Source organism: Chlorocebus sabaeus, chromosome 10 (genome assembly GCF_047675955.1).
Source record: "Chlorocebus sabaeus isolate Y175 chromosome 10, mChlSab1.0.hap1, whole genome shotgun sequence".
NCBI classification, from domain to species: Eukaryota; Metazoa; Chordata; class Mammalia; order Primates; family Cercopithecidae; genus Chlorocebus; species Chlorocebus sabaeus.
Genome location: NC_132913.1, coordinates 121,042,792 through 121,059,680, shown reverse-complemented (window position 1 = coordinate 121,059,680; position 16,889 = coordinate 121,042,792). Strand labels below are relative to the sequence as shown.

At 36.8% G+C, this 16,889-nt stretch overlaps 1 protein-coding gene across 6 annotated transcripts in view; it reads left to right on the top strand.

The window, feature by feature from the left end:
* The window catches only part of USP40 (ubiquitin specific peptidase 40), a 94,466-nt gene that overhangs the window by 39,323 nt on the left and 38,254 nt on the right, over positions 1-16,889 (top strand). For 5 of the 6 annotated variants that reach the window (XR_005241402.2, XM_007966697.3, XM_038001348.2 and 2 more), the window contains 8 exons: positions 1,193-1,277; positions 2,200-2,270; positions 3,274-3,593; positions 5,580-5,703; positions 6,979-7,036; positions 13,802-13,855; positions 14,626-14,714; positions 16,294-16,380. Coding sequence is in view for 5 of the 6 variants with exons in the window: in XM_007966697.3 (XP_007964888.3) it covers positions 1,193-1,277; positions 2,200-2,270; positions 3,274-3,593; positions 5,580-5,703; positions 6,979-7,036; positions 13,802-13,855; positions 14,626-14,714; positions 16,294-16,380 (888 nt within the window). In the remaining variant the exon portion in view is untranslated. Of the gene's footprint in view, positions 1-1,192; positions 1,278-2,199; positions 2,271-3,273; positions 3,594-5,579; positions 5,704-6,978; positions 7,037-13,801; positions 13,856-14,625; positions 14,715-16,293; positions 16,381-16,889 lie in introns of those variants that run through there. The other variant, XM_038001352.2, reaches the window with a different exon arrangement.

Here is a 16,889-nt window from a genome sequence, read left to right as displayed (position 1 = left end):
CCTAAACCTAGTTGATGGAGCTGGGACTCCGTCCCTGGTCTCCTTACTCTTCATCTAGGGTTTTTTCCTCCTAATCACACTCCTGCTCCACACTACTTTCTGATCAAGGAAAAGGGAGATCGAAAATGTTAGCTTTTTGTGTTTTTTCCCAGAAATTAGTTTAATGAATTTTCTGAAAAATCCTATTACTCACCAAAACTATTAGCTTTCTTTCAATTTTCTTCTGCTAAGAAAAGCAAAGCAATTTCCCTTTTTACCTTAGTTGATTTGAAGTTATTTAAACACTAGATCAGTGTCAGGATTTCTAAAATTGTCTAATCTTTCTGAACTTTTTCATTAGAAATTTATTTCTGAGCCAATTCTAGCATTGTTGATACAGGTGGATGTGGGAATCTGAACCTGTCTAGGGGGATATTTTAAATGGAAAGGATCTTATTCACTTTGTAAGTGTGAGGTACACTCCAGTCTGTGCTTTTTGGTGTTTTAAATGTATATCCCTACTAACTATTCTCTTACAAGGAAGTTACTGACAGGAGGCTAGGAAACTTAGTTCACAGCAAACTAATTGCTAGTAAATAAGAAATTTCTTTTTAAGAAAATACCTTATGGTATTGTAGAGAATGACTAGATAGGAATGACTTTTATGGTGATATTATTTTGGTAATCTTGCCACAGTGCTGAGACTCTCAGATCTAGAAACGAAGCCCTGGTAATCTATTAAGTAAACTGGTAATGCACCTTTATAAATTTGCAATGGGAGACATTCCTTTCAAGCAACTGGAAGATGAGTGTGTGCTAGAGTCAGGACTGCATTTCCCTCAACATTGCTAATTCCACAAATTAGTCTTGCTCTTTTGAGTACAAATTCCTAGGCTGGCACGCTCATCAACTTGCTTTCTGAGAAAAGTGCTCTTCATATATATTACGCAGAATTGTTTAGATGGTTACACTTGTGCCCTTTGTGTATGCCAGAATTCTTCAATCAGGAATGGAGGAGATTAGCCATCTTTGGATTTGACTAACTTAACAAGTGATGCCTTCTTTTGAAGTTTGCGGTGTTGGCTGGGAGTGAGAGTATTCGTTTGCTTGCTCTTTGTGTCATCTTCTTATGTAAGTTGGCACAGTAACCTGGAAAGGTGATATGTATGTGTCACTTTTCAATGTTCTCTTTTCTTTCATTAATATTCTTCAGCTGTTAGAATTTTGGGAAGGAGACATGGTTCTTAGTGTTGCAAAGCTTGTACCAGCAGGACTTCACATTTACCAGACACTTGGCGGTAAGATAAATATGAAAACATAGCAACTCACTCTTATATATCTACATTTTTGTCCGGCTCATCTGTGATTCTCTGCTCCTTGTCAGTCCTTCCCCACCTACTACTTGCTTAACTAAGTAGATTATCTTCACACTGTAAGTTTTCCAAAAGAAATAATATATCCGAGTTTTAATGTACACAGTTTATATAATGTGTGAAATTCTTCTAACATGGGAACATTTTATTTTTTCTCAAATTAAGGCTACCCTACTAAAAATTTCTTGAAAAGCTTCAGAATTTTTTATATTGACACATATTGTTGAGCAACATGGTTTCAAACCATCTGAATCATATTTATATGACTTGATTTTCTGCCCAACTCTCAGCTTCAGATTTTGTAGTAAAACAAGAAATACTTTGGGAGTTTGAAATCATTTACTTCCTTTAAATAGCAGCAAAACAATGAAAATTAACAGTAGTGGCAGTAACATCTAATTTGGGCCAAAATCTGTAATAGGTGTTTTATGTTAATTATCTCACTTGATTCTCATAAAATTCTTTTATCCCCATTTCATAAATGAAAAAACTGAGCTGAGAGACTTGAAGCACACAAAGACATACAGCTTGTGTTATGGACGTATCAGTGGAGCTGGGACCATTCCATGCCTAAGCCTAACTCCTGTTTCCAATGTCATGTGCCTCAAGTACACTTGACCTTTGGATTATCTCTTTTGTCCTGCCACCATGCTCACAAAGCTTTTGTAACAATATTTTAAAGAAAATTACGAAATGAAATAATGTCAATAGAATAAAAATAATTACTACTTTTTAAATTTTCCTTAGTGAAAATACTTTTTCAAACAAATACTTGTCTCAGCTCTTTTTTTAGCTCAGTCATTTCTGATGGTCGTGATGAATGGTCTCACTGGTGATCTCTTTCTAGGGGATGAACTGACACTGTGTGAAACTGAAATTGCTGATGGAGAAGACATCTTTGTGTGGAATGGGGTGGAGGTAAAAAAAATTGCTGAAGAAATATTCATGATAATTTTGGATGTTTAAAAAGTCGTAATGGCTGGGCATAGTGGCTCATGCCTGTAATCCCAGTACTTTGGGAGGGCGAGGCAGGCAGATCACCTGAGGTCAGGAATTCAAGACCAGCCTGGCCAACATGGTGAAACCCCATCTCTACTAAAAATACAAAAATTGGCCGGGCATGGTGGCGTATGCCTGTAGTCCCAGTGACTTGGGAGGCTGAGGCAGGAGAATCGCTTGAACCTGGAAAGTGGAGGTTGCAGTGAGCTGAGATTATACCACTGGACTCCAGCCTGGGTGACAGGGCAAGACTCCATCTCAAAAAAAAAGTCATTGTAATGAAATTTTATTCAGCCTATGTGAGGGCAATTAGATATTAGAAAACTACTGAAATGCTTGATAAATGTTAGACAATCAGTGCTAGTTGTACGTCAAGGAGACATTTCTTGAGCACCTCCATCATACCAGCTTGTGTGTCAGATGCTAGGTCAAAGGACAGTCAGTTGATCTGTGTCCTTTTAGGCCCTCATTGTGTGAAGAACTGCACCATATGTGCTGGAGTAGGGGTCTGTGCATAGTGCGTGTGGGAATTTAGAAGAGTGAGGATCTGTACTGAGTTGGGGAGTCGTTGGGGTGGTTTGGAGGTGGAGAGTGAATTTTCTATGTCTAGAAGGTGGCCAGGAGCACTTCAGCCACTCTGTGAACTGACCTTGGCCAATCTGGCTTCATCACCACCCGTGATAACTCATAAATCTCTATCTCCAGTCTATCGTAGATTTCTTCTAAAAAAATAAAAGGTAGATAAGAAAGTTTCAAAAGAAAGATCTGAAGTTGTTCCTTTGATGCTTAACAGACATTTGTGAAAATTTTATTTTACTTGGAAAAAATGAGGGTTGTTCTCTAAGAGTAATCTTTTACCATGTTATGTTGACAATGTTGGCAAGTATCAACTGTACTAATGGTTTCCTTGATATGATTGCAGGTTGGTGGAGTCCACATTCAAACTGGTATTGACTGCGAACCTCTGCTTTTAAATGTTCTTCATCTGGACACAAGCAGTGAAGGAGAAAAGTGTTGCCAGGTGATAGAATCTCCACATGTCTTTCCATCTAATGCAGAAGTGGGCACTATCCTCACAGCCTTAGCAATCCCAGCAGGTGTCATCTTCATCAACAGTGCTGGATGCCCAGGTGGGGAGGGTTGGATGGCCATCTCCAAGGAAGACATGAGGAAGACATTCAGGGAGCAAGGGCTCGGAAATGGAAGCTCAGTTTTAATTCAGGATTCTCATGATGATAACAGGTAACTCGCTAACAGGAGAAAAAGGATTTCTAAAAGTCATTTTAATTACGGTACCACCCAGCAGAACTCTAAAGCTTTATTTTAGTGACAAGGGTTGAATGTTTCTTTACTTCTAGACATTATGTTCTAAATATTGTATACACGAATGGTGTAGGTTATGTAACTTAGAGAAAAAAATGATGTTTTGTAAGGGACTCTTGGTAAATGTGGTGAGAAAATAATATAAGTATCCCTGATCTTCTAGACTATATAGAGTATCAATTAGTTGGCTATAATGCAAGTTATCAGGTGAATTCTGATTAGCGCTGGTTGTAAAACCGAAGGAACATTCTCGCAGAGAAAATTCCTGAAAATCTTCCTGAAGAAGGTATAAACATTATGGCTAAATTGTTTCTGGATATTTTGTTTCAGGAGACCCATAAGTTGACTGGTGGTTTCCTTATAATCCCTTCTGTGACTCTTGAGAGCCCAGTTGCCCAAATAGAGCGAATTACCCCCATGAATCCTGCGGTCACATTTAAAGCTACATCTGTCTTTTTGTCATCTGTGTCTGTGATAGTACTTTGCTGTAGTCAATGTGTCATACACTGTAGCTGCAATATTTCCATATATTGAAGATTTCAAGTTCCCTGTTTTCTCAGTGCTACAAATTTACTTAGATTGCAGGACTTCTGTATCATTATTTATAGTGGCTTTGACGCAGAGCAGCAGAGCACTTATGGACCGTTTATTTCATAGTACACTTACCACTGTTACTCTTTTGGACAGGGGTTTCTCAGACATTCTCCACGTTGTTTATAAGAACTGTATTTCATTTATAAAAGGCAGTATATATTTATTGGGACTGGAGAAATCCCTCTTCTCACCATGCACTGTTAATTACTGTTAGCATTTGGGTGACTTTCTTTTTAAACCTAATAATGATTATTTTGTAGATGTATCTTGCTTTCCATCCCCTCTGCCCAACCTTGAGATTTGTAGACTCTTTCTAAACTGCCTTGGATGGATACATAGTAATCTATGTAGTTTACCTAGCTGTGCTCCTAGGCAAGTCAGTAGGATGTAATGGGACCTTGGGCAAGGTATTTCGTCTTTCTCTGCTCAGTCTTCTTGTCTGTAAAATGGGGATAATAACTAGTGCCAGCTTCATAGAGTTGAGAGGATTGAAAGAGTTAAGTGCTTACAAAGTACACACAGTAAGTGCTAAATGTTTTAGTTAATGCAGTCATTGTCATGATTATCATACCATTTTTCACTATTTTAAGGTAGTCTTCACGGAATATCTTGTGCTTCAAATTTTTATTTGGGATTGCTAGCTTAAGGTGGGAGCTCAGAATGGAATAACTGCAATAAAGAGTAGAATTATGTTTCAGAGCTCTGATGCACATTCCCAAAGAGGACTTCTGCAAGCCCATTAGTGCTTCTGTGTGAATTGGAAAGAAGGCACCTCTTCAGGACCCTTTACTACTATCTGTAGGAAAATGTTAGAACAAGATACTCTACTGCCAACTGCTTTTATAAAACAAAACTCTCAAAAATTCAGTATACAATGTATATGCCATGTGTGACACTCCTTAGACATGGCCCTTTTGTGCAGTGTCAGTCTACAGACTACACATGGCTGCCCTGTTGTTAAATGAAATCTAGATCAGGTGGGGTAGGCTCCTGGCCTAGGCGCTCTTTTAAAGCTCCCCTAGTGATTGCAGGGTGCAGGCAGAAGTCAGCAACTGATTGTTTACTTACGAAAGTTCTCTGTGGAAAAATGTGGCAACAAATTATGTGGGAAAATCAAAGAATATTTGGAGTCATGAATATAGACTCTGTAGACTACTGCCTAACATTACCCTGCAAAGATAGCCCACTTATCGTAGAAACGACTCAGTAGAACTGGTCACCTCTAATTAGTCACGTTGTGACACATGCAGAGCTTTGGAAGTGATGCCTAAGGAAAGATATTAATTTCTGATCTTTTCTTTTTACCTACAGCTTGTTGACCAAGGAAGAGAAACGGATCGCTAGTATAAATGAGATTGACTGGCTCCATGTTAAAAATTTATGCCAGTTAGACTCTGAAGACAAGCAGGTTAAAATATCAGCAACTGTTAACACAGTGAGTAGAATATAATTAAAGGTTGGCTGATAGATTTTCAGTTAACAGAATTTTATTTAGAAAACAATACCTTAATCTTTCAGAACAGTTATCTCAAGAGACTTCAAATCTTAGGAAGTTAGCTTTTTATTTAACATTTGATTATTGCTTGTTTACCTATGTTAGTTGGCTCTTAGCATATTTCAAGAAAATACATGCCTTTTAAAGTTTCCTCCAAAGCCTAGAATTAGAATGTGGGAGTTACTTATTTTGTTAGTTCATGGAATTCTCTGGCTTCCTTGAAAATGCTATTTTCAAGGGTCTTTTCTGTATTTTTTTTAAACCAAGTATACATGTGTTTTGGTTTTGTGTTGTGGACTTCTGTTTTTTAAATTTATCTTAAATGGTTTTACATTATACTCTGTTTTTCTATAAAGCCAGGTGTTCTTAAAAGGAACTCTTTTAGTTCTCCATTTGAAGATTAGTTTCCTTAAACATCATCTCAGGAAATACCTTTTTACATTTATGTAGTCTCAATTCATTATGGGTTTTTTTTCTATAACAAGTTGAAACTTACTAGAATGTTGTTTCTTTTATATAAATATTATAATTTCTTGAAGTGTGTTAATATTTATACACTAAGATGAATACACTAAAGTTCGGAAGATCTAGTACCTGGACCCTAAGTGAGAGACTTTGGGGAAGTCCTTTATGACTCATTCTGTTTCTTCTTTCCACAGTGTGGGGTACTGCGGGAGGATCGATTGTCTGACATCAGTTTTACTCCTAAATTTCCAAGATTTTATATTCTAGAGAAAATTAGGTTAAACCAAAAAAGGGAAAGAATCTAAAATAAAGTCATTTAAACAGCAATTTTAAATAGTGTTCTCGGGCTGATAGTATACATTTTTATTTATGCTTACTGGCCCCACATTCATCATTCCTGACATAGAGAAATGTGATTGCCCTGAGTTTATTTTGTTTGCTTTCATGAGAAAAGTTAGTGGTTTGTCAGCTTATTGCCTTTCAGCTACAATTGTTTCTTTAGTTTTCTGTAGGTGTCCTTTCTGTTCCAATTAACATCGATTTGGTAAAAACTTAACTAAGAAGATCTAAGTTTTTGCTTTTGATCTTATAAAAGAATTTCAGGGATGGAAAAATTTTAAGTAGGCAAAAACTACTAAATGTCAGGTAATTAATATCTCAAATAATTTGTTTATGCACACAGTGACAATCCTCATTTTCATCTCCTCCCGTTTTTTACAACTTAGTCATTATTTTATTTATCTATTTTAGATGGTGTTTGATATTCGAATTAAAGCCATAAAGGAATTCAAATTAATGGAGGAACTAGGTAATCATTTACATTTGCTTTTTGGTTCTTTAATTTTGGTCTTGAATTGAAGAAAATATAGGAGAATACAAAAAAAAAAAAAATTAAGGGAAAACTTATATACCTACCACCCAAAATGGACAAATGTTAACTTTTTGTCATATGTTTGTTTTTGTTTGAAACATTATAAATGAAGTTAAAGTCCCCGATGTTCTCCTCCTCAGACCTATTCTTTCTCTCCTTCCCCAAATACAATGAGTATATCTGATGTGGATGTGTATCTAGACCATGTATTCATGTTGAACTATTCTGAATGTACATTCTGCAAACTCACTGTTCACTTACCATTAGGCTTTCTGTGACAACTTTATGAAGATATAATCTACATACCATAAAATTCACTCAGTTTAAGTGTATAATTCAGTAATCATCAGTAAATGTGTAGAGTTCTGTAACCATCACCACAATCCAGTTTCAGAATACTTCTATTACTCCAAAAAGATCCCTGTACCCATTTGTAGTCCAAGCCCCTGGCAACCACTAATCTACTTTCTGTCTCTATAGACTTTATTTTCTTAATATTTAATATAATTGGGATCATAAAACATACAGTCTTTTGTGTCTGGCTTCTTTCACGTAGCATATCATTTTTGAGGTTCATCCATGATTTCACATGTATCAATAGCTTGTTCCTTTGTATTGCGGACTAGTGTAGTATTCCATTATATGGATAGTATCACATTTTGTTTATCCTGGACAAACATGAGTTGATAGACATTTGGATTATTTCTACTTTTGTACTTTTATGAATAATGCCACTATAAACTTTTACACATAAGTCTTGATGTGGAGATGTGTTTTCATTTCTCTTGGGTAGATATACAGGACTGGAATTGCTGGGTCATATGCAAATTTGTGTTTAACTTTATAAGAAACCACCATACTATTTTCCAAAGTGACTGAACCATTTATATTCCCACTAGCAATGTGTCAGGGTTGCAGTTTCTACATGTCCTTGTCAATCTGTGATTAATTGTGATTATCTTTTTTTTTTTTTTTTGGAGACAGAGTCTCACTCTGTCAGCCAGGGTGGAGTGCAATGGCACAATCTCGGCTCACTGTAACCTCCGTCTCCCAGGCTCAAGCAATTCTCCTGTTTCAGCCTCCCAAGTAGCTGGGATTACAGGTGTGTGCTACCACGCCCAGCTAATTTTTGTATTTTTAGTAGAGACAGGGTTTCACCATGTTGGCCAGTCTGATCTCAAACTCCTGACTTCAGGTAATCCACTCGCCTTGACCTCCCAAGTGCTGGGATTACAGGCATGAGACACCGAGCCCAGCCATCTTTTTTTTTTTTTTTTTTAGAATCAGCTGTTACTGGTTTGGTTTTGACTTTTTTTTTTTTTAACATGTTTTGAGCACAGCTTTTTAAATTATTTTTTCCATAGGTTATTGGATACAGGTGGTATTTGGTTACATGAGTACATTCTTTAGTGGTGCTTTGTGAGATTTTGGTGCACCAATCACCTGAGCAGTATACACTACACCCTATTTGTAGTCTTTTATCCCTCGTCCCCCTCCCACCCTTCCCCCACAAGTCCCCAAAGTCCACTGTATCATTCTTATGCCTTTGTGTCTTCATAGCTTAGCTCCCACATATCAGTGAGAATGTACGGTGTTTGGTTCTCCATTCCTGAGTTACTTCACATATAATAATAATCTCCAATCTCATCCAGGTTGCAGCAAATGCCATTAATTTATTCCTTTTTATGACTGAGGAGTATTCCATCATATATATACACCTATATATACACGCATATACCTATATATATGTGTGTATATACCACACACACAGTTTCTTTATCCACTCATTGATTGATGGGCATTTGGGTTGGTTCCACGATTTTGCAGTTGCAAACTGTGCTGCTATAAACATGCATGTGCAAGTATCTTTTTCGTATAATGACTTCTTTTCTTCTGGGTAGATACCAACTAGTGGGATTGCTGGATCAAATGGTAGCTCTACTTTTAGTTCTTAAGGAATCTCCACACTGTTCCATAGTGGCTGTACTAGTTTACATTCCCACCAGGAGTGCAGAAGTGTTCCCTAATCACCATGTCCACACCAACATGGCCATTCTACTGAATGTGAATTAGTATCTTAATGCATGTAAATTTAGCAAGAACTCAAAGTCATGTACAGAAATTCATTGCGTTTTTACCTACCAGCAACAACAACAACAAAATTGACATCAAAATTAAGAAAACATTTATAATAGCATAAAATATTATGGAATACTTAGACATAAATGAACAAAATATGTACAAGACCTGTACACTGAAAACTAGGAAATATTGCTGTGAGATATTTAAGAAGACCTGAATAAATAAAACAATATACCACATTCACGAATCGGACAACGCAATATTCTTTTTTTTTTTTTTTTTTTAATTTGAGACAGCGTCTTGCTCTGTCCCCAAGGCTGGAGTACAAGGGGGTGATCTTGGCTCACTGCAATCTCTGTCTCCTTTATTCAAACAATTCTCCTGCCTCAGCCCCATGAATATCTGGGTTATGGGCACCTGCCACCATGCCCAGCTAACTTACTTACTTACTTATTTATTTATTTATTTATTTATTTATTTATTTATTTATTTTAGAGACGGAGTCTCACTCTGTTGCCTAGGCTAGAGTACAGTGGTGCAATCTCAGCTCACTGCAACCTCCGCCTCCCAGGTTCCTGCCATTGTCCTCCCTCAGCCTCCCGAGTACCTGGGACTACAGGTGCCCGCCACCACACCCAGCTAATTTTTTGTATTGTTAGTGGAGACAGGGTTTCACCGTGTTAGCCAGGATAGTCTCTATCTCCTGATCTCATAATCCGCCTGCCTCGGCCTTCCAAAGTGCTGGGTTTACAGGTGTGAGCCACCGCACCTGGCCAGATGATATAATATTCTTAAGAGGATAATTCTTCCCAAATTGATTTGTAGATTTAATATATTCTGACTCAGAATCTTAACATTTTTTAAAGAAATTGACAAGCTGACTCTACAATTTTTATGGAAATGCAAAGAACTTAAAATAGCTGTAACACGTTTGAAAACAAGAGAACAAAGTTGAAAGAATTACAGTATCTGATTTCAAGACTCACTCTAGACAGTGTATATTGGCATACAGGTAGACATGTAGACAGGAGGTCAGCAAACTATGGCCTACAACCTGTTTTTGTTCAGCCAGTGGGCAAAGAATAGTTTTCACACTAGTAAAGGGCTTTTTAAAGAAGAAGAATGTGCAACAGAGATCACATGTGACCCGTGAAGCCTAAAATATTTACAGTGGAACTTAAATAGAGAATCTAGAAATAGGTGCATAGTCAGTTGACTTTTAACAAAGGTACCAAGGTATTTTCATGCAAAGAGATAGTATTTTTTCAAGCAGAGACAGAGTATTTTTTCAACAAATAGTGCTGGGCCATTTGGATATTTGTATATGCAGAAATGAACCTCAAGCTTTACTTCACCTGATACAAAAATTAAATGGATCATATAACTGAAAGTTAAAACCTAAAACTATAAAATTTCTGGGAGAAAACATATGAGGAAATCTTTGTTACTTTATCATAAGGAAAGGTTTTTGTATTCTTAAAGATAGGACTCAAAAAGCACAAACCATGGAAGAAAAGCCTAATTAATTTACATTAAAATTTAAAACTTGTACTCTTCAAAAGGCATTTGAAAAGGCGAGCCATAAACTGGGAGAAAATATTTGTGAAACACATATTTGATGATTTCAGCTTACATTCAGAATATTTTTTAAAAAAAACTTGTAACCTAACCCAGGTTTAGAAGCTTGAACAGACACTTTACAAAGGAAGACCTATCTATGAATGACTAGTAAATACAGGGAAAAATGCTCAGAATCATTAGCCATCAAATTAAAACCATAATGACACCCTACTGTGCACCCTGCAGAATAAATAAAACTTAAAATGTTAAGTCAACCACGTGTTAGCAAGGATGTAGAACAACTGGAACTCCCATATGTTGCTGGTGGGAGGATAAAATGGGTACGGCCACTTTGGAAAAGTTAGCTTATTTCTTATCAATTTAAACATCCACTTACCAATTCTACATCTAGGTGTTTACTGAATAAGAGTTAAAACGTATATCCTCATAAAGACATAAATGTTCCTAGCCCCAAACTGGAAGCAGTCCTAATGCCCATGAGCAGGTAAAGGGATGGACAAATGATGGTGTATTTAAGCAATGGGATGCTGTTCATCACTGAAGAGCAAGGCACTGCTAGTTCCACCACATGCAATGCATGGATGAATCTCAAAGTCATTATGCCAAGAGAAAGAAAGTAGATGCAAAAGAGTACGTATTGTGTGGTTCCATACATAAGACACTTTAGACAAATAAAATCTGAGCTGTAATTACAGAAGGCAGATCAGGATTGGGAGAGAGGAAGAGGGATTGGCTGCAAATTGGCACAGGGAGTTTTAAGGGGGGTGATGCAAATTATACCTCAGTTTGCTGATGGTTACCAGACATTTATGTACTTTTCAAACTATTAACCATACGCTTAAAACATGTATTTTATTATAAGAAAATTATAACTCAGTAAAGTCCATTATTAAAAGTCATTGGTTTATTAAAATGCATAGTTCACTGTCATCCCCTGTAACTTATCTCCCTTCTTCCACTCTTGCCCCCCTCCAAACCATTTGATCATTGTCAATACATGTGAATTAGATCCTGTCACTCCTCCGCACAAAGCCCTTTAGTGCTTTCCATTGCACTTAAGTTAATTCCTTAACCTAGCCTACAAGAACCTGCACAATTTGACCCCTGCTTAACTGTAACTTTGTTGTGATCTGCTTTTATACATACTCACAACTCACTTACCATGCTGACTTTTCTGCGTTTCTCAGTGCACAAGCTCTCTTTGACCCCCAAAACTTCTTAGTGCTGTCTGTCTGTCAACTCTGTTCCCTTTGCTTTTAACTTCAGCTGTTTATTTGGTCTCATCTGAAATGTTCCTTCTCCTTCTATCCCTGACCACACAATCCCAGTTAATTTTGCTAATGTACTCTCCTAACACCCTGTACTTTACCTTCATAGCATTTATTACTGTAGCTGCCCTTTTATTTCTGTTATTAACATCCACCTCCCCCATTAGACAAGGTTGTGTGAGGGCTGAGTTTACACTGCTTTGCTTTACCATTGTATTTCCAGTTTCTAGTACAGTGCCTGGCACATAGACAATACACAGTAAGTACCTGTTCGGTGAAAACCAACAGATTTTAAAGAGACAGTATTTTAAAAGCACTTTTTAAGTTGGGGAACTCTAAGTAAATTGTTTCCGTTGACAGGAGGTTTATGTGAGAATTGTATGCTAGCCTCATATTACTGTAATATAAGATATTGAACTCAGGAATCTCAGAAAGAGATTCTGCTGTGGTCTAATAAAGTTAAAACTTCTAAGGCTCATACTATTGTTGTCTCTTCAGAACACTCAACCTTCCCCCACCCCTCCAATTTACGTCCTACTTTTTAAGAATTTTGTTTGAACTGAAAACTTGGTTTTCCCCTTCCAAGCACCAGGGGATCTTCTAAAGCAAGAATCTGTGTCCTCAAACATAGTGCATGCTGGCCCATTTAATAAGCATAAAATCACCCAACATCTTTTAAATATGGGCAGTCCGCTTGTACTGTTCTGATATGCAGAAATTTCATTACTATCGTTTAGTTATATAACATCAGTCCCCCAGCAAGATGGTTAAAATTTCAGCAACCATGGTATATGGTATATTAACTGTAACTGAATAAACTACACACTTGACTGCCAGCTCTTCAGGGCACAATTCATCACATAAATAACACATGTGCACCACAAGCAGTAACCGGTCACTTCTTTCAAGTCTGCTAGTGGTTTGTCGCTGCATGTACACTTCACTTCACTTCCCTACACAGACAGCAAAGCATGTAGTTGTGTCGCCTCCCTTTATCCCAGTGCTAAACCCACCATGACATTTTACAAGAATACATAATCAAAAGAGGGAATTGGCCAACAGAGAAGAAAGTACACCAAGAAACAAAAGTATATGGAGTTATAGAAGCAGCGGCAACCTGTGGGAATGTTGACCCTGCTGTCACTCAAGCAACTCTGGATATTGGAAGCTGATCCAAACTTAGAAAGGAGTATGACAGTTTGCTACAGGGCAGGAAAGATGTCACTCCATATTATAAGCTATACAATGAGAAGAAACCAAGCCCTGTTTAAACTACTCTTCATATGTAATTTACAAAGAAAACATTTTAATTCTCAAAGATTCTAGTATTTTAAATTATAGTATAAATATTGGTTTTACTGTTTTTTCCTTTCCTAATATATGTATACTATTAATAACAAAGAGGGTTTTAAATGTTACAACAAAAATTTTTAAGTGTCATGGAACGATTGTAATTTTTCCATTGATTATTAAGATTGTTTTGCACAGTTTCACCTGGTACTGTTAGTCTTGCACTACTGCGTAAAACAAAGGCTGACTGTACTTATTTTGGGGGTTTTTCTTTGGTTGTTGGGGGGTTTTTGGTTTGTTTTTGTTTTTAGCTTTCTGTAGTTTTCTGCTAATTAACACAATAGAGCATCTCTCTTTTGTTTTCTGTATTTGATGCTGTAACCAACTTCCTTTTATTTTGATAATATGATGAAGGTTATTAATTCCTAGCTCTCTAAGAAAAATAATATACTAAGAAAAATAATATTCCTTTTATTTATAGCTGACAACAGCTGTTTGAGACCTATTGATAGAAATGGGAAGCTTCTTTGTCCAGGTAAATCTTTTTGATAACTTTCAAAAGGTAGCTTATACTCATCTTTCTTTCTTGATACTTTAAGTAGTGGCCTCCAATACCTAATATTTTAAAATTACCTGTTGGAAACTGATTTATAGGACATATTTTCATCCAGGTATCTTACCCTTGTATTACAGAAGATCTTAACCAGAAACAAACACTTCTGTTTTCTAAACAAAACACTGTTCTTTCTATCTGATTCTCATTTTAGTCGTGGGTTTGATCTAGTTATATTTTTTCCAGCTTTATTTTCAAAGTTTTTCCATTTGCTTTGCTAATTTTATTATGATACCAATTATGAAATAAAATCTTCAGTTCTCATCTCTATCAGCTCTTACCTTAGATTTAATTTAGTCATGGATGAACCTAATTATTGATGGTAATAACAATCTCAACTTTAAACTTCGAAGAAGCTGGTTCTTCATTTATGGATTGATTTGGATTATCTGGCTTTTAATCCATATAAACAACAGCTCTTTGAGCAAGTCATTTTTATTAAGTAGGAAGCTAGACATTCATAGCTTCCTTTTAGCATTGTTATGTAGAAAACAAGAACAAAATATCCTAGAGTATGGAAATTGAAAATCAAACCTAATCATAGTGCATGTAATCCTTTTACCTGAAGTGCAACTCGTTTTTCTTCTTTCTTGATATTCTTGATTTTCAGAGAAACACTGATTTGAATATTTTATTTTTCTTAGAGAGCTAGGAATTAATAACCTTCATCATGTTATCAAAATTTTTTTAAGTGCCGGACAGCTATACTTTGAAGGAAGCAGAATTGAAGATGGGAAGTTCATTGGGACTGTGTCTTGGAAAAGCACCAAGTTCCTGTCAGGTAAAATAAGGTCACTTGTTTCAAAACAAAATCAACCCTTCCATAACCAGAATTATAACTAGTACCTTAACTACTCCAGTAATACTGTTTTTCTCTAAAAGTTTTTTTTCTTAAATGATACATTTTATTTTAGGATTACAGCCTTATAGTTCTAGATGTTTAAATATAAAATATTACCCCAAAGCATATTTATGTTTCTTTTTCTATGAAGATTTTGTGGTTAAAAGGAATCTTTAATGTTGAGTGGCCACCACTTTCAACCATTATATTTCCTAAGTTCTAAGATACACCTTCTTTTTCCCACGTTTTAACATCTGTGAGATTAGGTTGCATCTTACAGTCAGAGGCGTTCTGCAGTTATAGCTAGCACTGGTACAGAAAATAGTAAGTATAACAGTCAGTAGCATTTTAGGTTTAATGAAACACAGTTTATTAATTTTGGACTTAATTACTCTCTGCACTAATATAACAGTCTGAGAGCAGCCTCCCTTTCCCCTTGTCTTTATCAGTGTCCGTTTTCAGTATAAAACACCATCAGGTTTGACCTTTGCCAGAAGCCATTTGTAAGAAGCTAATCAGCTTATTACAGTGGAGAAAATCATAAGGATATTCTTATTGTAAATACCCCTGTAGCAGGGTAATCTGGACTCAAGTCAGGTTGTCTGTGGTTCCCAAATTCACTTCATTACTTTCTCAACCACTTCCCCCTTAATTTGCTTTCCCCTGAACTCTAGCAAATAGTAGTGCATGACAAGCTGATAGGAGGGAAGACATGACAAGTGAGGCTGAGTTAGAAAGGAAAATCAGGGCTATAAGGAACGGAATAAGAGATCAGATTTGTATTTTTCCTTTGGAGTCTTGAGAATTGTAATATTTGAATCGCTTGGCAGAAAATAAAATCATAACCAAGTGACTCAGAAAAAGCTTATTAATACTAATTGTGTATAGTAATTACAAATTCCTTTTGGGAGTGATTGAGACAGAGATAGAGATCATAGTAGAAGACATAGTGTATGTTGGCTGGGCGTGGTGGCTCAAATCTGTAACCCCAACCCTTTAGGAGGCTGAGGCGGGTAGATCACCTGAAGTCAGGAGTTCAAGACCAGCCTGGCCAACATGGTGAAACCCTGCCTCTACTAAAAATACAAAAAATTAGCCAGGCCTAGTGGCACGCACCTGGAATCCCAGCTACATGGGTGGCTGAGGCAGGAGAATCACTTGAACTTGGGAGGCAGAGGTTGCAGTGAGCCAAGATCACTCCACTACACTCCAGCCTGAGCCACAAGAGCAAAACTCCATCTCAAAAAAAAAAAGAAAGAAAAATAAGTAGTGTATGTGAGAGACATTTATTAGGAGTAAAAAACATTGATGGTGAAGCAAGTTTATACTTCTGGGTAGGCAAAATTATTGCTTAAATTGTAACTTTAAGTTACTAATCATAGTCATATTTTCATATAAATTGGGATTTTTTGTTAAAGTTTCATGGGCCCTTGGCTTTACATTTTTGAGAGTAAATAATACGTTTATTGGATTTTTAAGTTCAGATTAAATTGCATTTACACGTCTGTCTTGATGTTAGTTGTTCCTGTTTTTTGCAATGGGGAGTGACGTTCAACCTGGGACAGAAATGGAAATTATAGTAGAAGAAACAATATCTGTGAGAGATGTAAGTAATTTTACCTTTTGTTTTCAGAGGCTGTGTGTGTTTGTGTTTGCTGTGAGAAACAGTGGTATCCTGTGTTAAGATTTGGAGGTCCTAAACTAGGCCTAATATGATATACTTCAGAGAATTATATGTACTCACTAGAGAAATTATTTTATTTTGGGAGCTTGAAAATTGGTGAACCAACTGGATTTTTTTTTTTTTTTTAGACAGAGTCTGAACTCTGTCACCCAGGCTGGAGTACAGTGGCATGATCTCAGCTCACTGCAACCTCTGCCTCCCGGGTTCAAGCGCTTCTGCTGCCTCAGCCTCCTGAGTAGCTGGGATTACAGTTACCTGCTACCATACCTGACTAATTTTTGTATTTTTAGCAGAGATGGGGTTTCTCCATGTTGGCCAGGCTGGTCTCAAACTCCTGACCTCAAGTGATCCACTCGCCTCGGCCTCCCAAAGTGCTGGGATTACAGGCGTGAGCCACTCCATTCGGCCTCTACTGGGAATTTTAAATGATT